Genomic DNA, 23,418 nt, shown 5'->3' on the forward strand with positions numbered 1-23,418 from the left:
CCCTAAACCCTAAACCCTAAACCCTAAACCCTAAACCCTAAACCCTAAACCCTAAACCCTAAACCCTAAACCCTAAACCCTAAACCCTAAACCCTAAACCCTAAACCCTAAACCCTAAACCCTAAACCCTAAACCCTAAACCCTAAACCCTAAACCCTAAACCCTAAACCCTAAACCCTAAACCCTAAACCCTAAACCCTAAACCCTAAACCCTAAACCCTAAACCCTAAACCCTAAACCCTAAACCCTAAACCCTAAACCCTAAACCCTAAACCCTAAACCCTAAACCCTAAACCCTAAACCCTAAACCCTAAACCCTAAACCCTAAACCCTAAACCCTAAACCCTAAACCCTAAACCCTAAACCCTAAACCCTAAACCCTAAACCCTAAACCCTAAACCCTAAACCCTAAACCCTAAACCCTAAACCCTAAACCCTAAACCCTAAACCCTAAACCCTAAACCCTAAACCCTAAACCCTAAACCCTAAACCCTAAACCCTAAACCCTAAACCCTAAACCCTAAACCCTAAACCCTAAACCCTAAACCCTAAACCCTAAACCCTAAACCCTAAACCCTAAACCCTAAACCCTAAACCCTAAACCCTAAACCCTAAACCCTAAACCCTAAACCCTAAACCCTAAACCCTAAACCCTAAACCCTAAACCCTAAACCCTAAACCCTAAACCCTAAACCCTAAACCCTAAACCCTAAACCCTAAACCCTAAACCCTAAACCCTAAACCCTAAACCCTAAACCCTAAACCCTAAACCCTAAACCCTAAACCCTAAACCCTAAACCCTAAACCCTAAACCCTAAACCCTAAACCCTAAACCCTAAACCCTAAACCCTAAACCCTAAACCCTAAACCCTAAACCCTAAACCCTAAACCCTAAACCCTAAACCCTAAACCCTAAACCCTAAACCCTAAACCCTAAACCCTAAACCCTAAACCCTAAACCCTAAACCCTAAACCCTAAACCCTAAACCCTAAACCCTAAACCCTAAACCCTAAACCCTAAACCCTAAACCCTAAACCCTAAACCCTAAACCCTAAACCCTAAACCCTAAACCCTAAACCCTAAACCCTAAACCCTAAACCCTAAACCCTAAACCCTAAACCCTAAACCCTAAACCCTAAACCCTAAACCCTAAACCCTAAACCCTAAACCCTAAACCCTAAACCCTAAACCCTAAACCCTAAACCCTAAACCCTAAACCCTAAACCCTAAACCCTAAACCCTAAACCCTAAACCCTAAACCCTAAACCCTAAACCCTAAACCCTAAACCCTAAACCCTAAACCCTAAACCCTAAACCCTAAACCCTAAACCCTAAACCCTAAACCCTAAACCCTAAACCCTAAACCCTAAACCCTAAACCCTAAACCCTAAACCCTAAACCCTAAACCCTAAACCCTAAACCCTAAACCCTAAACCCTAAACCCTAAACCCTAAACCCTAAACCCTAAACCCTAAACCCTAAACCCTAAACCCTAAACCCTAAACCCTAAACCCTAAACCCTAAACCCTAAACCCTAAACCCTAAACCCTAAACCCTAAACCCTAAACCCTAAACCCTAAACCCTAAACCCTAAACCCTAAACCCTAAACCCTAAACCCTAAACCCTAAACCCTAAACCCTAAACCCTAAACCCTAAACCCTAAACCCTAAACCCTAAACCCTAAACCCTAAACCCTAAACCCTAAACCCTAAACCCTAAACCCTAAACCCTAAACCCTAAACCCTAAACCCTAAACCCTAAACCCTAAACCCTAAACCCTAAACCCTAAACCCTAAACCCTAAACCCTAAACCCTAAACCCTAAACCCTAAACCCTAAACCCTAAACCCTAAACCCTAAACCCTAAACCCTAAACCCTAAACCCTAAACCCTAAACCCTAAACCCTAAACCCTAAACCCTAAACCCTAAACCCTAAACCCTAAACCCTAAACCCTAAACCCTAAACCCTAAACCCTAAACCCTAAACCCTAAACCCTAAACCCTAAACCCTAAACCCTAAACCCTAAACCCTAAACCCTAAACCCTAAACCCTAAACCCTAAACCCTAAACCCTAAACCCTAAACCCTAAACCCTAAACCCTAAACCCTAAACCCTAAACCCTAAACCCTAAACCCTAAACCCTAAACCCTAAACCCTAAACCCTAAACCCTAAACCCTAAACCCTAAACCCTAAACCCTAAACCCTAAACCCTAAACCCTAAACCCTAAACCCTAAACCCTAAACCCTAAACCCTAAACCCTAAACCCTAAACCCTAAACCCTAAACCCTAAACCCTAAACCCTAAACCCTAAACCCTAAACCCTAAACCCTAAACCCTAAACCCTAAACCCTAAACCCTAAACCCTAAACCCTAAACCCTAAACCCTAAACCCTAAACCCTAAACCCTAAACCCTAAACCCTAAACCCTAAACCCTAAACCCTAAACCCTAAACCCTAAACCCTAAACCCTAAACCCTAAACCCTAAACCCTAAACCCTAAACCCTAAACCCTAAACCCTAAACCCTAAACCCTAAACCCTAAACCCTAAACCCTAAACCCTAAACCCTAAACCCTAAACCCTAAACCCTAAACCCTAAACCCTAAACCCTAAACCCTAAACCCTAAACCCTAAACCCTAAACCCTAAACCCTAAACCCTAAACCCTAAACCCTAAACCCTAAACCCTAAACCCTAAACCCTAAACCCTAAACCCTAAACCCTAAACCCTAAACCCTAAACCCTAAACCCTAAACCCTAAACCCTAAACCCTAAACCCTAAACCCTAAACCCTAAACCCTAAACCCTAAACCCTAAACCCTAAACCCTAAACCCTAAACCCTAAACCCTAAACCCTAAACCCTAAACCCTAAACCCTAAACCCTAAACCCTAAACCCTAAACCCTAAACCCTAAACCCTAAACCCTAAACCCTAAACCCTAAACCCTAAACCCTAAACCCTAAACCCTAAACCCTAAACCCTAAACCCTAAACCCTAAACCCTAAACCCTAAACCCTAAACCCTAAACCCTAAACCCTAAACCCTAAACCCTAAACCCTAAACCCTAAACCCTAAACCCTAAACCCTAAACCCTAAACCCTAAACCCTAAACCCTAAACCCTAAACCCTAAACCCTAAACCCTAAACCCTAAACCCTAAACCCTAAACCCTAAACCCTAAACCCTAAACCCTAAACCCTAAACCCTAAACCCTAAACCCTAAACCCTAAACCCTAAACCCTAAACCCTAAACCCTAAACCCTAAACCCTAAACCCTAAACCCTAAACCCTAAACCCTAAACCCTAAACCCTAAACCCTAAACCCTAAACCCTAAACCCTAAACCCTAAACCCTAAACCCTAAACCCTAAACCCTAAACCCTAAACCCTAAACCCTAAACCCTAAACCCTAAACCCTAAACCCTAAACCCTAAACCCTAAACCCTAAACCCTAAACCCTAAACCCTAAACCCTAAACCCTAAACCCTAAACCCTAAACCCTAAACCCTAAACCCTAAACCCTAAACCCTAAACCCTAAACCCTAAACCCTAAACCCTAAACCCTAAACCCTAAACCCTAAACCCTAAACCCTAAACCCTAAACCCTAAAACCCTAAAACCCTTAAACCCTAAACCCTAAACCCTAAACCCTCAACCCTAAACCCTAAACCCTAAACCCTAAACCCTAAACCCTAAACCCTAAACCCTAAACCCTAAACCCTAAACCCTAAACCCTAAACCCTAAACCCTAAACCCTAAACCCTAAACCCTTAAACCCTTAAACCCTAAACCCTAAACCCTAAACCCTAAACCCTCAACCCTAAACCCTCAACCCTCAACCCCTCAACCCTCAACCCTCAACCCTCAACCCTCAACCCTCAACCCTCAACCCTCAACCCTCAACCCTCAACCCTGAACCCTGAACCCTCAACCCTGAACCCTCAACCCTGAACCCTCAACCCTGAACCCTCAACCCTGAACCCTCAACCCTGAACCCTCAACCCTCAACCCTGAACCCTCAACCCTCAACCCTCAACCCTCAACCCTCAACCCTCAACCCTCAACCCTCAACCCTAAACCCTCAACCCCTCAACCCTCAACCCTCAACCCTAAACCCTCAACCCCTCAACCCTGACCCCTAAACCCTAAACCCTGAACCCTAACCCCTGAACCCTAACCCTGAACCCTGAACCCTAAACCCTGAACCCTAACCCCTAAACCCTAACCCCTAAACCCTGAACCCTAAACCCTAAACCCTGATGAAGATGATGATGCACCTCCAAATTTTGACGAAGATAGGAAGACATCGAATATTGGAGTGAGCAAACCAGTCAAACAGGAGGGCAGTTCGAGAGAGAATGATGGAAAGGTGCTTGTTTCAGTGTTGCCAGATGGTTGGCCAAGGGAGCGCTGGTAAATTAATGTATCTGTGGGACTCTAGTCTCAAATATATCCTAAAAGGGTTCATTATTTGTTTTCGGCCTCAAATACTACATATGTTTGATCCTGCTCAAAGGAGAACTCAAGGCCTCTACCGTTTTCCTCATACTCAAGGTTCAGAGAGGCATTCTTTGGGAGACAAAGGCATCAGCTTCAAGTGTTATATTCCTCTATTGCCTTGTGTAACAGAATCATATTATTTTTTGTACCATTTAGTTAAGATAAATGCATATTTTGTGGGAATGAATAGTATCAGCCTGTTTCATTTGATTTTTCATGCTTTTTAGTTGAATAACCCGGGTGATGGTGATTTGTTTAGCCTTTTTCCGGATCTTCATCGGACCTCTGTAATGCAATTCCTTACTTAAGGATTCATAAACTACCGAATCTACCTGGTAAAATCCAAAAGGAACTTTCTGAAATTCTCTTCCAGAGTATCAATATTAGCTTTCTGAAATTTTCTTCCAGATGATCAATATTAGCTTCTAAATTGTTCCTTGATGACTCTCCCTATATTCTTGTCTTCATAATCCTTTCATCGTCTCAAGGGAGTGCTTTAGTTTTTGTTTTTATTCTTCATAGTTTTCTAGATTATCTCAGTGGCCAAATAGAAACTTCATGATCTGTTATTCTTCTTTTGTATCTTTATGAAATTTACAAAACACTAATTTTTTTTGAAGATTCAGGAAAATCAAAGGCCTGAGAAACTTGCAGGTATTATACATATCCTTCTTTACTCCACGGAATGCCTTATACATTTGTTTTACCGTGCTTTATGGGATTGTATTACTCTGTCCCTTACAACTTTTTTCCTTCAACTTATTTCTTTGTAATTATAGGTGGCAAGGTAATTTTCATGGATTTAAAAGAACTTATAAAAATGAATAATTCAACACTCTTTTGGGAAAGGTTGACTGAAAATGTATGTATGAATCTTCGTTCTCTTTATGTATGGAACATAGAGAAAACAGACCTTAGGAAACATTGTGCAACTGAGTCATGAGACTTGGAGTTTTTATTTGCAGCCAGTGTTGGCATCCTTAAATATCTTATGAATTACCGATTTAAGATATACAGATTAGGAATAGCTTGGGTTCTGTTAGGTAGTTCACAAGAAGATTTACATGACCTTCAAAAATGGGCTACTGGTATTGTGACGACGAGCTGATCGAATAGTATTGGAAGGATGAGGTATCCGTGCCTTGTGCCTTCACAGATTTGAGTGGTTTCAGAGGAGCTTTTAATTGGGTTCTTTTGATTTAGTTGTCTTGCTCTATTATTCTTCTTAAGTTGTTTGCATTGGGTTGAGTTTTATGCTTAATGTCATGTGCTTATTGGGTTTCCTGAACAGGTTCTGAAGCATCAAAAAGGAAGATGCTTGTGGGATGATTTTTAAGAGTTTATCCCATATATTTGTCATTTAGTTTGTTATGTTTTGATTGAATATGTGCATATCCCTTCATGTAGGAAGTATTTGTACATTATATGCTGGTAGTGAGCAAATTATAATCTTGTAATGTTATGTGAGAGCAGTGCTTGTTGTTGGATTTATTTGCATGCAAAGGAAATGTATCAGCTAACTAGTTTGGTGACGTTCTCCGGTGTGCAGTTTCCCTCAGAACAACAAATTTGACGATGATGCCTCCCAGAGAAGCTTTATCTTTCACGCTTTATTTGATCAAAGAATTTTGTATGTGGGTCCTCTTGTGAGCTGGTATGTACAATGAAAACCAATTTAAAGCCTACTTTAGCAATTGATTCAACATTCGTTGATATTGTTATGCAATTTTCATAAAAAAAAAATTCTGGTCTTCTAAAAATTGTTGCATAGGTGACTGCTGGATGCATCATCTTGACATTGAGAATCAATCAGTTTAGCTTAAGAAATCTGTTATATGTCTCTGATTTTGCAAATAGTTGATTGTTTGATTGGATAGCTCTCTATTGAAACTTGGAAAATTCTTGGATCTTGCATTTGAACTTAATTGTTAAGTAGTTTCTCATTTCACGGAGGGAATACCTTTAAATGCTATTGAAATGCAGGGTGGGTTGGAAGGGGTTTACCTTTCCTTGCTAGAGAAGAGCGCGCCTTTGTTGCTTTGGGAAAAGAACATCAGGTGAGAAACAATGTTTTTTTCACCCTGATGACAATAATAAAAGGTACAACAACCATGCTGTGCTCTATCCATCACTGAAATGCAGGGTCAATTTCCATGCACCTAGAGAACGATTCATCATAAACGGGGATACCCGAGTTTTAGTCAGTTGTGAGTAATTTTGCATTTTCCTTCCTCTTTAAATTGTCCTCATTTTTAGGCAGCTGCTTCTGCAAATATGCCACTAATGAGACTATTACTTACTGATTAAAAGTGTGCCTAACTGCATATATAATCACATGCAGTATTGTTTGTATAGGACTTATCAGCTTGTTGAAGAGTCTTCTTGTATTTTTCATTACGTGCCTCATGCGCTCCGAGGTCAAATTTTTATTTTAATGAGCTAAAGAAATATCAAACTACAGTTTCGTCTGTGCTTGTGAAACATATTGTCATACACAAAATCTCTCTCTTGTAAAGGATGAGATGAGATGTGATAAATGATAGATGCATGCTGTTGTAGGCGACTGCTCGCAGCATTTCACTATAACAAATAGAGAGGTCACACGTGGGCCTCAAAAACGCGCATTCTAAGGCCCAGCACCATCCCAACACCCTACCAGTAACCCCCATTGTCACTCCCTCACTTAGCTGCCCAACCTATTTTCAAAACTACGGGCTCTATAGCTTGTCCTTGGAGGTGAAATTAAGATGGATGATTTGAAAATCATCATGGAAAAGTCCTTGTGATCTTCAATCTTTTCGCTGCGGACAAGAACATCCTGCACGCATAAAATTGATGTAGAATCAAATTAAGTGCAAGGACGGGAAATATTGTGACTGAAAACTAAGTGGGAATTAGGAAGCGATTAAAAAGATGGATTGAGATAATGAATTGGTGAAATAGACTTACTCCCAAGGAACGTCACCGACTATGAGCCAATCCCCTTCCTCGTCCTCATATGTCAAAACATGAAGTTCGTAATGACCAGAGTGCACTCTGTCCACATCATCTCCCCCTGTTATTGTAAATATTTGTCATATGTCAAAATATTTATAATATGTACACACATATATAATGAAGTTAGAGGTGGGTAAGTACAGAGAATGTTGGTGTTGAACATGTGTTCGAGTGTCCGTATCATGTCGTGAAAACCATGATGGGCTAATAGATCCAGCTTTCTTCCAATGGCATGCCCCTCCATGTAAACCTTGACATACAGTCTTCTTCTTGTGTTCCTGCTGCTGCTGCTGCTCTCAACATCATTGTGTTCATCATCTGCTGTCGCTGCATTCATCTTCTGAATAACTGACCCAATTAAATTCTTCTCCGATGCTCTCCCCCTGTTATATAGAAGGCCAGTGACGGGTTACTAATTAATATTAGGTAGTAATATGGAATGGATTTAATTATGATTAATAATATATACCTTTCGGCAGACGGATACTGAGAGGGGTTGCGTTGTACTCGTTGGGACGCTGCAGAGGGTGATAAGCTAAGCCCAAGCTGAAGATCTGTGGTGAGATCTCTCTTCAACTGTTTAACGACTGTGAGTAGTAGAGTGACAAGGACGACGACAAGGATGACGACGGTGAACAAGAAGTAGTACTTGTAGTTGTAGGTGTGCTGCTGCCTCTGCCCATCACTTTTTAGCAAATTTATTGATGAAGCCGCGCCATCGCCATTGCCATTGCCCACCAACTTTGTGTGTTTATACATATGGTGCTTATATGGTGTTTATATAGCTATAACTTTGGAGGGAAAAAGAATATAAATTAAAATCAAAATTTGGATATGTTTTCTATGATTTGATACAGTGATACTACTAGGTAGGTGTCGACCTGAGAACTCGAATGCTCTCAGGCCAGCCGACAACTAGTACACGTTTCAAAATCCGCTTTATTTAGTATTAAAATACTTACATTTCAACTTCTTGACTGCAAATGCAATGTTCAAGTGAATATATATGCATTTAAAAATGCAGATAAATAGTTACTTAGTATTACGGTTTAGTTGTATTCATTTTCATTTGTAAGTAAGAGGTTTTAGATTCGATTTTCGCCAAAGGCGAATTTGAACCACATTGTTGCTAGCTTATTGTGAAGTTAAACTCACACACTCCCCCTTTGTGTAGATAATATCGATTGTTCAAAAAAAAATGCAGATAAACAAACAAAAAGTAAGTTGTATCCTTTTTCTCTACGTTTGATATATTAAGTTCATATTTTTTTTTTAACAAACAATATTAACTATACTAAAAGAGAGGGGGTGGACTTATCAACATCTTTATCGCCGTATAAATCATTACGTATATTGCAACTTTGAGCTGTTCCATTGAAAATTTTGCAAGTTTCTACTTTCTACTGCAATGGCCAATGTGGTTATACCAATGGAATGGTGTGTGTTGTTGAGAATCCCACGTTGATGAGATGATGGACCTTCTATGTGTTTATAAGTAGGTGGGTTACTCCCGTTATTGCCAATTGGTTTTATGTTGTAACCTCAACTTTCTTTATGATATCAGAGTCAAGTTGTTCCTCGTGTTTGACTTGAAAATTCGCCACATGTGAGGGAGTGTATTGAGAGTGAATCCCACATTGATGAGTGTTAGACTTGAAAATTCGCTACATGTGAGGGGGTGTATTGAGAGTGAATCCTACATTGATGAGAGTTAGGACCTTGCTTGTGCTTCTAAGTAGGTGAGTTACTCCCGATATTACTAATTGATTTTATGGTAGAACCCCAACTTTCTTCATATACCAAGCTAACTATGCAATAATGCTCTTAAATAGTGCATAGTTGACTTAAGATGTTTCCGTAGTTACAATTTTGTTATAGATAAATTTCTCTCCTTCATTAGGCACAAATGTAAAGAAAATATCGAATTGTGACATAGACAATGGTCAAATACCTCAAGCATTCATACTCAAATAAAGGCAATACGTTGTGCCTTGGTACCTTAATTGGGAACACAATGTACGTTAGGGATTGCTAATTAGAGACAAGCTCTTTTAAGAAATATATAAATGTCTAAAGAGAAGTTGATTGTATCTTGTTAGAGGAAATGAATCTAGACTCCTCGATCTTCCTTTTTTCTACTTTTCTTTGTTATGAATTAATTCAATAGTGAATCTAGACTGCTTGCGTGGAGTCTTGGAACCATTTACATATATAGCAAGAGACAATATATATATACAGTATAATATTAATGTTCAATGGATATAATCATGGTGTTGCGCGCGCATGGGGGGCCTTGGGTTGGGTGGAGTCACTCACTTAATCAAAGGCATTGGCTATGGTTAACAAGTATCTATAAATTATACATTGGCGTGTGTTTCTAGGATAATTCCTTTCTTTATTAATCTTTTTTTTTTGTTTCCTTAATGTATACTTAACCAATAAATTAGCGATAATTGATATTGACAACGGTTAGGGGGATGGATGCTCAATCAATAAGAGCCCTGGTGGTATCAGATTCACTAATGTTAGTAGATTTGGATATATACTTTGAGCTATTATCGACACTAACTAATTCTCAAAATGAAATCAAAAACCCTTAGTGTTAATTGCCTTTGAATTATTGTCATCACATAATTATAGGAGGTAAGAATCGTAATCCTTTCCGGGAGACATGAATGCAATTGCAATGCAATTAGCTTGATTTCCACTGCAGACTAATCACACTAAGAATTAGGGAAAGAATGGGACAAAGAAAAGACACTAATTACTAGTATTAGCTAGTGCAGTCAAATTCAAATTCTTCCTCCTTTGAATAAATTAAATTTGCAGCTTCTCCATTATATTAATATTCCACGTGCATAAACTGTGTAATCACGATGGATCATGTGTCAGATTTTCTGCTCCACTTTTACTTTTACTTTTGTCAAAGTTTCACCATCTTTTTCTCATATGTTGGGTTGGATTAGATTTTCCATGTTTTTATCACGACCGAGACCGATGCCGAAAGACCGAGGGAGGGAGGGAACATGAATATCTTTCTTGCTTAGACCTAAATCAGAATTGAGAACACAAGAATTGACGACTTAGAAAACAAGGGAAAGGGGAAAAGTGCATTTTCATGTTCCCCACCACCCCTACCCATACCATAACAAGAATGTATTGTTGCATCAACTTGTTTTCATTTTTTGCTGCATCAGTAAATCATCTATTATCTTTTAAACACGATGTATGTTTAGATAAAATTATAATGTTTAGGGTTTAATCGTTGATCTTATTCTTCTCCTTTTTGGAGGCGATATATGTATAAGATACAACTTCAGTCCTTGTACCACAAGGAATATTAAGGACACTAAACTAGGAGAGCTCTACCCAAACTAGGAAATACAATCACATTCCCATTTTATTGTTGATTCACGTCAGCGCTCCCCCTCAAGTTGGTACATAGATATCTCTTAAGCCCAACTTGTCGAGTGAGTCTTGAAATCTTCTAGCAGAAACTGCATGAGTTAGAATATCTGCCAACTAATCTTCTGTTTTTACAAGCAAAATATCAACCAACTTAACATCCAACTTTTATGTTATGAAATGTCTATTTACCTCAACATGCTTGGTTCTATCATGCTGCATCGGATTGTTAGCTATCTCTCGTGCTGCTTGATTATCACAATATAACAGCATAGACCCTTTTGGTTTAAACCCTACCTCAGTGAGTAGAATCCGAAGCCATAGAAGGTAACAAATACCATGAGTCATTCCTCTGTACTCAACCTCAGCCAAAGACCTTGCCACCACATTTTGCTTATTACTTCTCCAAGTCACAAGATTACCAGCTATAAACGTAAAGTATCCCGACGTAGACCACCAATCAGTAATATTTCTAGCTCAATCTGCATCGATATACCCTTTCACCTTCATATGTCCATGCTTTTTGTACATTAACCTTTTTCTTGGAGCTCCTTTTAAGTAACTCATAATCCGCATTACTACTGCCATATGATCCTCACTAGGAGCATGCATAAACTAACTCACCACACTTACTGCATAAGCAACATCTGGCCTTGTAAGTGACAAATAAATCAACCGCCCTCCCAACCTATGATACCTCTCCCTATTCACCAGGACTTGATCCTGATAGATTGCTAGATGATGGTTCTGCACAATTGGTGTATCTACTGGTTTACACCCTAGCATACCAGTTTCAAACAAAAGGTCCAACACACACTTTCGCTGAGATAAGAATATTCCTTCCCGAGATCTAGCCACTTCAATCCCCAGGAAGTATTTAAGTCCCCCATGATCCTTCATCTCAAACTCATAAGACAAATACCTCTGCATTCATTCAATTTCTATTGTATCATCACTTGTGACAATCATGTCATCTACATATATGATAAGCAAGGTTACCTTGCCATCCTTGCATTTGATGAACAAAGTATGGTCTAAGTTACCATGTTGAGACACTTACTTTTTCATTGCTTGGGTGAACCGCCAAAACCACACTCTGGGTGACTGTTTAAGACCATACAGTGTCTTCCGAAGTCTACATACTTTCCCATTAGAGTTCGCAGCACCATACCCTGGTAGAATATCCACATATACCTTTTTCTCTAAATCTCCATGTAGAAAAGCATTTTTTACATCAAACTTCTCAGAGGCCAGTCAAGGTTGGTAGCAAGAGACAATAAAACTATAATGGTATTCATTTTTGCAACCGGAGAAAATGTCTCCTGATAATCGACTCCAAAGGTCTAGGTAAACCATTTTGCCACTAGCCTTGCCTTGCACCTATCAATTGTTCCATCTGCCTTATGTTTGATGGTGAACACCCACTTTCATCCTGCTAATTTCTTTCCTTTAGAAAGTGCAACCACACTCCAAGTATTATTCTTTTGTAATGCTTCCATTTCAACTTGCATTGCCTCTATCCATTTCGGATCTTCTAAAGCTTCTTCCACTCTTATGGGTATTGTGATAATTCCCATCTACTAAACAAGTGCATAGTATTTTGGTGAGAGTCGCTGCATATAGATGTAGTTTTCAATGAGGTACCTCACCTTTCCTTCTAGAGAGTATCTATCTGGTGGTTTTCCTCGATTTTGTCGATAAGGTAACAAGGTTTATTAATATTTGAGTGAGCACTTACCTTAGAGATATTTGTTAGATCATGGTCGTGTACTTAAGGAGAATGGGGTGAGTTGTCGTGTTTTGCTTCTCTAAAGCTATTACGTTGTTCAAACAATTTTGTAAGCCTACTCGGGCCTTCATCAAAAAACACTGAACTAGGCCTACTCGAGCCAGCATTAATGACAGCTGAATTCAGCCCACTTGGGCTGGTACCATATTCCTGATTATCATGCCCTCTTGGGCTAGCTGTAGCGGAATGATTAAGTGGGCTGCTGACACATACAAATTCTGGAGTAGCATACAACCCAATTGCAAGTTCTGGTGCACACGGCCCAATTGCAGGTTCTAGTGCACACGGTCCAATTGCAGTTGCAGGTTCGGGTTCGATTTCTATACGCCCAATTGCCGGTTGGGTTACTGTGCTATGTGGGCTCACACAGTCATGGTCTCAGATCGTGCATCAAATAAGTCAAACTCGCCATAATCATCAATTAAGGTTGTCTACCCCTGAGGAGTATAGCTGGGAGGAAAAAAGAGCTTGTCTTCTGAGAAGGTAACATCCATGGTGACATATGTATGTTGAGTGGATGGATGATAACATCTATAGCCCTTTTGTTGGGGACTAAAACCAAGAAACACACACCGCACTACACATGGATCAAGCTTGCTTCTTTGATTTTTATGAAGATGGACATATGCCACACAACCGAAAACCTGAGGTTGAAGATGAAGAGCAGATGAGAGTAAAGTATGATCTGCAAGCACGGCTAAAGGTGTTCTAAAAGAGAGGACATGAGATAGCATTCAATTCATGAAATAAATAGCATAAGTGATTACATCAGCCCAATATGTCTTGGGTGCACAACTACCAATAAGAAGAGCACGGGTAATCTCAAGCATGTGCCGATTGTTTCGTTCGACTACTTCACTTTGATGTAGGGTTTGAGGGCAAGTAGTCTCATGAAGAATGTCTTTTTCCATAAAAAAAATTGAGAACGATCCTAATTTAGATACTCACCACCGATGTCTAACCGAAGCACTTTAATAGGGAGTGAATATTGAAGATAGACCATGTGATAGAAATTTTTAAAGATGCCATCCACATTGCTTCTATTTTTCATGAGGTGCAACCAAGTCATTCTAGTGCAGTCATCAACAATGTTACAAACTAACATACACCATGCTGAGTAGTAACTGGAGATGGCCCCCACACATCAAAATGAATTAACTCAAAAGAAATTGTTCGTTTGTTAAAACTTGGAGGATACAAAGCTCGATGGCTTTTCGCTAATGAGCAAACATTACACTATAGAACAATCTGAAATATTACTAAACAATGATGGAAGTAATTTTCGTAAATAACCAAAGAAGGCATGACCAAAAAGACGATGCCACAACAGAACAATCTTTAACTTTCCACTATCTCAACCTTGAACTTGATGAACACAACCTTGTGCAACATCATCAACGTAGTACAACCCCCTCATCTTAGTACCACGCCCAATGATCGTCTGAGTCTGAATATCTTGAAGTAAACAAAAAGACGGATACATTTGCACAACATAATCTAATTACTTAGTGACTTGTCCCATTGATAACAAAAGGCTAGCGAGTGTGAGAACAAGTAAACAGTTATGTAATGAGAGAGAATGAGTGAGTGATATCGAACCCGCCTCTGTAATCACATTTTCTTTTCATTTTTTATTTTAATTTTTAGGTTTTAGGGCTATACGGATACATTGTCTTACATTCCATATGATACATGATAATAATTCAATGACCCTTGAATCCACAAGCCCCAGCAGAAGACCAAGAAATTACTCGACCCTATAGGGAGCAACACCTTCATTAACAGTGACAATGCTATCATGTGGTGATGGTGTTGTAGAGTTAAATAAAGTACGATCATAAGTCATATGATCAGTGACTCCAGAGTCAATAATCCAACCTATATCAAGATCAATATATGCCAATTAAAGATGTGCATGTGTTACCTGGATCATCTAATTGCTCTTTAGCAATCAAATTTAATAGTGATAGTTGTGGTCCCAAATTTTCTGGGTCCGGGTTCCAATCTTCTTGAATGTCTACCAGTAAAGTAAGCGGGCCCATGCCTAATCTACTATCGTCCCCAATGGATGCACCTGCCATCTGTCTCCTTGGAGTTTGGGCTCCAAACTCGGCAAGTCCACGGTTTGGCATACGTGAAGTTGGCACCGCAAGCCCATGGCTCATGTCAGAATTTTTTGCATGCACAGCGTCTGAAATTCTCCTTTGGTTTCGCTGTTCAGCCATTTGAAAACAGCAGCTTGGTGGTTCTATTGTTTAGGTTTTGTAGGATTTAGGTCTTGTATGAATCTATTGTCTCGAGATCACTCCTTGATTTTTCCTGCAACTTGGTTTTGAAGCCAACAAGAATCTCTCATGTCGAGACCAAGATAAAATTTTGATTCTGAGTTCAATCTTTTTCTTCTTCTATCCATGGGGTGAGCAATGTAGGGTAAGCAATGTCTCTTGCTTTGAGACGCTGAGGTTTAGACTCTAGGTTTCTTTCTTTCTTTCTTTCTGTGGGGTGAGGGTGCCTTTGAGGTTTTGGTGTTTTTGGTTGATAGGTTTTTTTTTCCAATGGGTGGTTCTCTAGCTTCAAGACCACGATGGAATTTTTTCTATTCAACGATCGACAGCAAGGGTAAAAGAGAAAGAGACAGGCTGAAACCTTTTTTGATACCAAGATAAAATTATAGTGTTTAGGGTTTAATTGTTGATCTTATTCTTCTCCCTTTTGGAGGCAATATATATAAGATACAACTTCAGTCCTTGTACCACAAGGAATATTAAAGACACTAAACTAGGAGAGTTCTACCCAAACTAGGAAATACAATCACATTCCTATTTTATTGTTGATTCATGCTAACATGTTTAATTACAACAACAACAACAAAGTCTTATCCCATTAAGTGAGGTCGGCTCTATGAATCCTAGAACGTCATTGTGCTCGGTTTTGTGATGTGTCTTTCGTTAGATCCAACTAGTCCAAGTCTTTTGTTAGAGTCTCTTTCCAAGTCTTCCTAAGTCTTCCTTTACCCTTTTGGCCTTGAACCTCTATCCTGTAATCACATCTTCTAACTGGAGCGTCTGTAGGTCTTCGTTTCACATGTCCAAACCACCTTAACCAATTTTCTCTCATCTTATCTTCAATTTTGACTACTCCTAATTTACCTCGGATATCCTCATTTCCTAATCTTGTCTTTCTTGTGTGCCCACACATCCAATGAAGTATTCTAATCTCTGCTACACTCATTTTGTGTGATGCTTCACTCCCCAACATTTTGTGCCATAAAGCATTGTTAGCCTTATTGTCATCCTATAAAATTTCCCTTGAGTTTTAGTGGCATATGACGGTTGCACAACACACCTTATGCACTCTTCCACTTCATCCATCCAGCTTGTATTCTATGATTGAGGTCTCTATCCAATTCTCCGTTCTTTTGGAAGATAAATCCAAGATATCGAAAGCATTCGCTCTTTAATACTTCTTGATCTCAATCCTCACCCCTAACTGATTTGAACCTCTATTCTTACTAAACTTGCACTCCATATACTCTGTTTTTGACCAACTTAACCAAAGATTTTTAGATTCCAACACTTCTCGCCACAGGTTAAGCTTCACATGTACTCCCTCATGAGTTTTATCTATCAACAATATATCGCTGCGAAAAACATACACCAAGGAATATCATCTTGGATATGTCCCATTAACTCAGCTATTACCAATGCAAAAATGTAAGAACTTAAAGATAAGCCTTGATGTAACCCTAAAGTTATGGAAAAACTTTTGTTTTGTCCTTCATGAGTTCTTGCAACAATCTTTGCTTCGTCCTACATATCCTTTAGAGCTTGGATATATGCTACTCCCTATGATATTCGTTTAATTAATATTTAAAAATAAAAATATATTACATTGAATAGTGTTTTGCGAGCTCCTTGACCTCAACTAGGAGAAGCGCTCCCATACAATAAGAATGTTATTGCGAAGGTACTTCAAACCAAACAAGCATTGATACGTGAAAAAATCTATAGTGTAAAACAATGCATAGTTAATTTAAGATACGGTCACAATGACATCTCAAAATAAATTTGTCTTCTCCAATTCGCTCAAAAAAGTTGCCTAAAGTTAGCACAATAGCAGCTATATCCAATTTGACCTATGGACGGATACGCAAGCATACGTTTCATGCTTGTTTGAGTAATAGCAATGAGATTCCCCAATATCATGCTAAGAATAGCTAGGATTTCCAGAAGAAGATGTCATTCGTTTGATGAGAAATAAAAAGGAATATCAAAAATTCAAGTGGCTGAAGCTAAAGCAGCTACTTCCGAAGTAACAGAAAGAAAAGCAACAACTGGAGTGGAGTACGGTAGGGGCAGAGGGAATTTCTGGTGGAGCGGTGAAATGCGTAGAGATCAGAAAGAACACTAACGGCGAAAGCACTCTGCTGGGCCGACACTAACACTAAGAGACGAGTAGTGTGTTGGCAAAACCTTCACCTTGGAGGTCCCTAATGTTCAAGGGAAGGAGCATACCAATAAATAGACTAATGGTCCCCCTTCCCTAATCCTCCTAGCACCCATAGACTAGACAAATGGCGGTTCTGCTTGCACTTTTCAAGTTACTGCGGCACCATAATTATTCATAGCAAAAAGCATTAGAAGAAGATTGTGTGGGTGTGAGTAGAGATGAGTACGTGGACCAAGGAGCTTTTAGAATGTAGGCATCTATTATCTATAAAAGATGTAACATATTTACCAAAGAAAAACTTATTACAACTCACGAGTATCTAGTATAATATTGGACCCAAAAGAAAAATACTAAACTGATAGAGATTATTCACACATGTTCTACTGACTGAGTTTTACCATAGAATTGGAGTGGAGGGGAAAAACCCTGCAAAGACCAAAAATTTTCATACAAATTGCCTTCCAACTCAAGATTTAAGACAGAAAGAAGAATCAAGTACATTCAGAGTTTCAAGTAATTACAAAATTTGGCACTGAAGCTGTTATTATTAATTAATGCCACAGATGCATCCAAAGGAACATCTTAAGTTCTACTTCCTAACACTGCACTTCTACAAGATGCAGGATCTCCGTTTACTGTACTATTTGTAAGTATATTTTGATACAAAATTAGCCACATCAGCCGCAACATCATAAGCACCCTCAACACATCGACCCAAGGCTACACCAGTAACGTAGTTGCCACCAAGAAACAACCCTTGGGTCCCAGTATCACTTAAACCAGCTTTTGCAGCATCAAGGACATCAAAATGACCAACCAAGAACTGCGGAATGGCTTGTGGCCATACTTTCACACCCAATACAAGTGGCTCCTTAGCATTACGGTTTAGGAGGACTTTTCTCAGATCTTGATCTACTGCTTCAACAAGCTTGCTCTCCTTCTGTCAGTGTTTTATTTTTCAGAAACAGTCAACAGAAAGAATATATCAAAGGCTTGGGAACAAAAAAAAATTGAGAATGTAAATCACACTCATGCGCGCTGTTTAAATAAGGAGAATGTGATTTTAAATGTACATGCAAGTGCTCATGCACACAAAGAGAGACTAGAAGAAAAGCAGCAATGCACAATGCCTTGGAAAACAAAGCCTGCTAACAAAACACAAGTTTCTGCCCTGTATGAAGATCCAAGTTTCATGCATGATTGCTCAATTATGGTGCTCATATGAAAACCCATCAATGCTTTATTTCATATAAAAATTTAAGTATGAATGTTGACGCCCAAAATGAAACGTTCACCAGATAGTTATTGAAGGTAATTACAAAAAAGGAATCGGGATATTGGATAAAGTAGGTGCTCCTTTAGGGTGCCATATATGAAGCGAAGCACATTTTAAGACCTTCGTGATAGTTTATGAGAAACATCAATTCACTTTAAATGCATGTATTACCAGCCTTATCATCACCTTCATGCATCTTTCCCACCACAAAATCATATATCATACGGCATTCGTCTTACCTCTGACATAATTCCAGGATTGGTGGCACCTCCAATATAGTTCAAGAGCAAAACCCTTCCAGGTGGTGCACGATTAGGAAAGAGTGACGAGCTGTATATAGTTCCTGCAAAACCCATGGGAAAAATCAGCAAGAAATGGTGATCGCTGATGTCAAGCATCAGTTATAGGCATAGATAATGAACTCCCAAACCAAATCGAATCTACCTAAAGTTTTCAGCCCTTGGCTACGAGGATGCAATTGACCAAAGCCCTTTAGTTCACCACCGACCAAGCATTCAGTCCGAATTGCTTCTCTTGGATATGAAATAGAAACTGCTGCAACTGGTGGGTAATAAAATTTTGATAGTGCATCTGCAGCAGCAACCTGCAAAAGAAACAAGACAAAAGAGGAAAAATGGAATGTCAGTTCAAGAAACCCATTGATTTGTCTTGTTGATCACCACTATTTACAGAGACATGTCCTTACAGAACAAAAAAAAAACTTTGACTGAAAATCCCAACTGTAAATGCCCCGAAATCAAGATTTAACTGTCAAACACGTGGCAATAAAGATAACAAACATGTAGGACGGAAACATACAGATAGAGGACGCAATAAACCACTTGCTACATGGGATGGAACAGTCATCACAACACTTTTGCTAAGAACTGAAACCAATCCTTCAGGTGTTTCATAGGTCAAAGTGTACCCTCCTTTATCCAATTTACTGATACTTGAAAGCTTCCAAGATAATTTTACTTTGCTTCCCAACCTGTTAACACAACAGAACAAAGTATGACCATATGGCTGTGAAAAACAAGTGTTGCACATGAAAAAAATTATAAAAAAAAAAAAACCTACAAATGTTCTCTCCTTGCTAACAAAGAAGGATGACCATCCAACTAGAGTAAAGAGTATTTATCCTTTGTTGAAAGAAAGTACCTTGTAGAAATTGCATCCGGCAACATACCAAGTCCCTTCCTAAAAGATCCAACTGTTTGGCCCTTTGGTTTTGGGAGACGCCTATTGAAAAAATAAAATCAGGGAATTGAAAATAAACTTTACAAGTTAAACCATAATAACATCGAAGACACAAATCTATTATTACAGATCTCGAGGTGTCTTAGGGGCACGGTTTCTCCCCTGGATTGCTTTAATGGCACCACCAATGATACTACCTCCATTTTGCTCTAGCTGCCAAACTTTTCTGAATGCTGCTTTCATACTCAGTTTTGAAGGATCACCCGCATAAACACCTGAATATGACAAAAGTTTCGGAGTAATTAAAATGTCACTATAACCTGCTGAAGTGACAAAAAGCTACACCACTTTAAAATTTTAATGAACGTATACCAATTTACCAAATTAACTGAACAGCTTTTACAGGACGCTTTATGCGCCTAGTTTGACAAGTATAGTTCACATAGATAAGTGAGCATGGCTGAACAAATAAATGTGGTTAAAATTCAGATCCTGTGTGAAATAATGCCAGTTCAGTTAAAAGTGCCATATAAAAATTGTGTAAGGTCACATGATGTCACAGGGCGCTTGCTTGCATAAATAACAAATGAAGAAGTCGATTCAAAAGTGCGAACAACAATTCTTTTTCATTTTTTATTGTGGTTAAAGTTTGAATGGGATACGCAACAATTGGGTAGGTTCCGAACCCATCTTAGGATCCAAATAGAAGGAAGCAGCAAATGAATATTAGAGTAACTAGAGAAATGCACGAGAAGAACTTAATTATGTAGTCATAATTATTGAAAATGGAGATGACCTGAGCAAAAAGGCTCAATCAAGCGTTCAAAAACCTCATCGCCAAGATTACGGCGAACAAACTCTTCAACCGATTCTTCGAGACACTGTCACTTTTGTCAAAGATTATGTGGAATGAGCAGTGCACTTGATGAATTGAGGAATGAGTGAAAATGGTGACATAACAAATGAAAAATAAAGTAAAAGAAAGAGAACAAACTGGAGGAGGTGGAGAAGGGCGAATGCCAAGAGCACCAAAGGCAGCCCTGATTTTGCCGCCGATGCTCATCAAGTCAAAGAAAGGTATGTCGGCTGGGCTGGATGGCACGGGCCTCAACTTGCCATCCCACAACACGAACCGAGGTGCATTTGGATCCCCAAGAACCAGATCATCTTTCAAACCACAGTCCACCTATCAAACACAAGAAATACCCAATACACAAATCACTATACATACATTATTTATACAGTCATTACTCATATACTAAGGAAGAATCCTGAATGCCCCAACCACTAGCTCAGCACTAGCAGACTCACTAGCAGTCTAATCTAAGTTCTAGTTGACTAATTTTAAATTAATTAATTCAATGTAAATGTGAATGCCAGAACGAGAACGCTGCCAGAGCAGAATAGAGAAGTAGAGAGCAATACCATCATAGTGAGCATGGGATCGGACGGCTGAAAACTATTGGGGCCTTCTTCCCAGAGATAGCCGTCCTTTTCGACGGTGATGATGTTGCCTCCCACGCGGTCCCTGGCCTCAGTGACTATGATATGCGGAACGGCGTCGCCGTGCTTGGTGGCCAGCGCCTGAGCGATGCATAGCCCACTGATTCCGCCGCCAACCACCACGCAGTCAAAGAAGCCCGACTGTGTACCCTCTCCACTGAGCCCCGATGGAGATATGGGCGATTCTTTGGCCACCGAGCATCGCAATTTTAGGGAGGGGGAGGTTCTGTTTGGTTTAGAGCCCACCATATAAATAGAGGGAGGTCTGTGACAGTGGAGTGCAGGGAAGAAGAGAGGCTGAGTGGCGGCGATTCTGGCGGTGCTCATGGCGATTGGATGGCAGGGACCACCACCGGCGTCGACTGAGATAAACAGGAGGACACCCAACCACCGTTTTCTGATCTTTAAGGCTGGCTGACACAAAGTCCTATTTTTGGCTTCGATATATTATTACGAGTTGGAACTACCGAGTTGGTAGTTTTCTATAAGGCGTATTGACATTTTCCTATAGTTTGGCGCGGGTTTTAATTTCATTCATGTATATCAAAAGGGGAGTGTAAATTGTAAGTGGTTTTTTTATTGCAATGATAGAAATAAGTTGAATAAAGAGTTGAATTTTTGAATGACGATGTCAGTCCGAATCTCATGGTTAATTTAATATTGATCCAAAAAAATGGGTAGTGCAAATTTAAAATGTAAATTTTATAATTTTGGGAGATGTAAATTTTGACTTCAATGAGAGTAGCTATATTTGGAAACTTGAGGTTCTATTATAAATTTAAGTTTTTATTTATATCTTTCGGTGAAGGATAATAATTTAGATTTAATTATTGGAGAATTTTCCAATAAAAAAAAAAAGTCAATGACATGCAACTTTTTGCATCTCATGTTAAGAGTAGTTCCACCGTTGCTAAGGCGGCCCGACTATTCACTATTTAATTCATCCAGTAAATAGTAACTGCCTTTTCATCTTCATCGTTACACTAAATAACCCTGACAATAGGCAATAAAATAGTAGTATTTTTTTAAATAATACAAAATAATTTTATTTGTAATTTCGTATGAGATTTTTAATCGGTCTTATTGTACCACTTTCTATTAAATATTTTTTTTAATTTTTTTCTTTTTACATGGTGCAGCACACCATTCCAAATCCTTTTTTTTATCATTTTTTTCTTCTTCTTTTCACATGGTGCCAATGCACCATTCCAAAAGTTGTGTTTTTTTCCTTTCTTTTTCAAGCTCAGCAGCTCTCTCTTACTTGAGTTTCGGAGGCAGGGCCTCAGACTCTGACAACATCAATAGCCGATCCGCGCAAAAATTCACAATTTTTCCTTAGTTAAGTAGGTAAAGGATCGCCAAGTCCTTAGTTAAAATCTCTCTCTCTCTCTCTCTCTCTCTCCCCAAAAAACACACCCAAATTGTGCGAGTGGAATGAAGGGGATCACGAGTGCGTGGAGGCGAAGGCGGTGTGGGGTGCGGCGGCAGTTGCGGCGGAGGATGGACTGAGGTGAGGCGGAAAAGGAGGGGGATCGCGAGTGCATGGAGTCGAAGCCGGCTAGGTTTTACATTTTTTTAATTTTTTAATTTTTTTAATTAATATTTTATATTTTTATTAATTTTATACTATGGCTGACATCGCCTTGACGCTAGCCCACGTCACATTGCCTTTAGGCACTCGGGCCGACACAAATCGTCGAGCCACTCCCTCAGGTGTACTCGGGGTTGCTCGCCAGCACACACTAGACTTCATCACTGGGGCTACATGGCCTTGTTCCTGCGCCTGTCCCTCAAGGTAGAGCACACGGTGGACTTGCTCTAAAGATACACAATGGGAATGCTAGCCAGACTCTCCCCCAAAGAGAGTTCAGCCGAACTCGCCTATCACATGAATTTCGCTTCAATTGGCAGGGCACTTTGGATCCCACTGTTAATATAACTTAAAAAAAATTGTAATTTTAAAATGATATACCATTTATTATTATGGTGTAGTAATATTCTTTTTCATTTGTAAGTGAGAGATTTTATGTTCGATTCTCACCAAAGACGAATTTAAACATCATTATTACTAGTCTATAATGAGACTAAGCCCAACCCCACTCCTTAGTTTAAATAATATTGTTTGTTAAAAAAATAATATTTCTAGCCTCATTTTTCAGTGTGATCGGTACACGAGATGGTAGATGTGTGTTAAAAAGTCAATATAAAAGTCACTATACAAATTATGGGATATGTGTGTTAAAAAATCAATAACTTAAAAAATAAAAATTTTCACCACTTACATAAAAACACGTGAT

General features: G+C 39.3%; 2 protein-coding genes across 2 annotated transcripts; both read right to left on the reverse strand.

Moving 5' to 3' along the window:
- Nucleotides 1-7,268: 7,268 nt before the first annotated feature.
- Nucleotides 7,269-8,258, reverse strand: LOC137749428 (auxin-responsive protein IAA30-like). The gene is made up of 4 exons (XM_068489522.1): nt 7,969-8,258; nt 7,641-7,882; nt 7,452-7,557; nt 7,269-7,320 (listed from the first exon to the last, which is right to left on the reverse strand). The coding sequence occupies exons 1-4, from the start codon at nt 8,256-8,258 to the stop codon at nt 7,269-7,271; spliced, it is 690 nt and encodes a 229-aa protein (XP_068345623.1).
- A 9,356-nt stretch (nt 8,259-17,614) lies between these two features.
- Nucleotides 17,615-21,610, reverse strand: LOC137708732 (protoporphyrinogen oxidase 1, chloroplastic-like). Its single transcript, XM_068447876.1, has 9 exons — nt 21,044-21,610; nt 20,613-20,804; nt 20,415-20,499; nt 19,746-19,893; nt 19,580-19,660; nt 19,238-19,409; nt 18,863-19,022; nt 18,658-18,761; nt 17,615-18,082 (listed from the first exon to the last, which is right to left on the reverse strand). The coding sequence occupies exons 1-9, from the start codon at nt 21,446-21,448 to the stop codon at nt 17,783-17,785; spliced, it is 1,647 nt and encodes a 548-aa protein (XP_068303977.1). The 5' UTR covers nt 21,449-21,610; the 3' UTR covers nt 17,615-17,782.
- Nucleotides 21,611-23,418: the final 1,808 nt, after the last annotated feature.

This window comes from Pyrus communis, chromosome 11 (assembly GCF_963583255.1).
Source record: "Pyrus communis chromosome 11, drPyrComm1.1, whole genome shotgun sequence".
NCBI classification, from domain to species: Eukaryota; Viridiplantae; Streptophyta; class Magnoliopsida; order Rosales; family Rosaceae; genus Pyrus; species Pyrus communis.

Bases quoted from the DNA above. Each gene is read 5' to 3' on its own strand.
- LOC137749428 (XM_068489522.1), bottom strand. From the start codon at position 8,258: ATGTATAAACACACAAAGTTGGTGGGCAATGGCAATGGCGATGGCGCG. The intron at 7,558-7,640 runs GTACTTACCCAC...TTACAATAACAG, and splicing joins GTTCAACACCAACATTCTCT to GGGGAGATGATGTGGACAGA. The intron at 7,321-7,451 runs GTAAGTCTATTT...TTATGCGTGCAG, and splicing joins GTCGGTGACGTTCCTTGGGA to GATGTTCTTGTCCGCAGCGA.
- LOC137708732 (XM_068447876.1), bottom strand. From the start codon at position 21,448: ATGAGCACCGCCAGAATCGCCGCCACTCAGCCTCTCTTCTTCCCTGCA. The intron at 19,023-19,237 runs GTATGTTTCCGT...TTTCTTTTGCAG, and splicing joins GTTTATTGCGTCCTCTATCT to GTTGCTGCTGCAGATGCACT. The intron at 18,083-18,657 runs GTAAGACGAATG...AAACACTGACAG, and splicing joins ATCCTGGAATTATGTCAGAG to AAGGAGAGCAAGCTTGTTGA.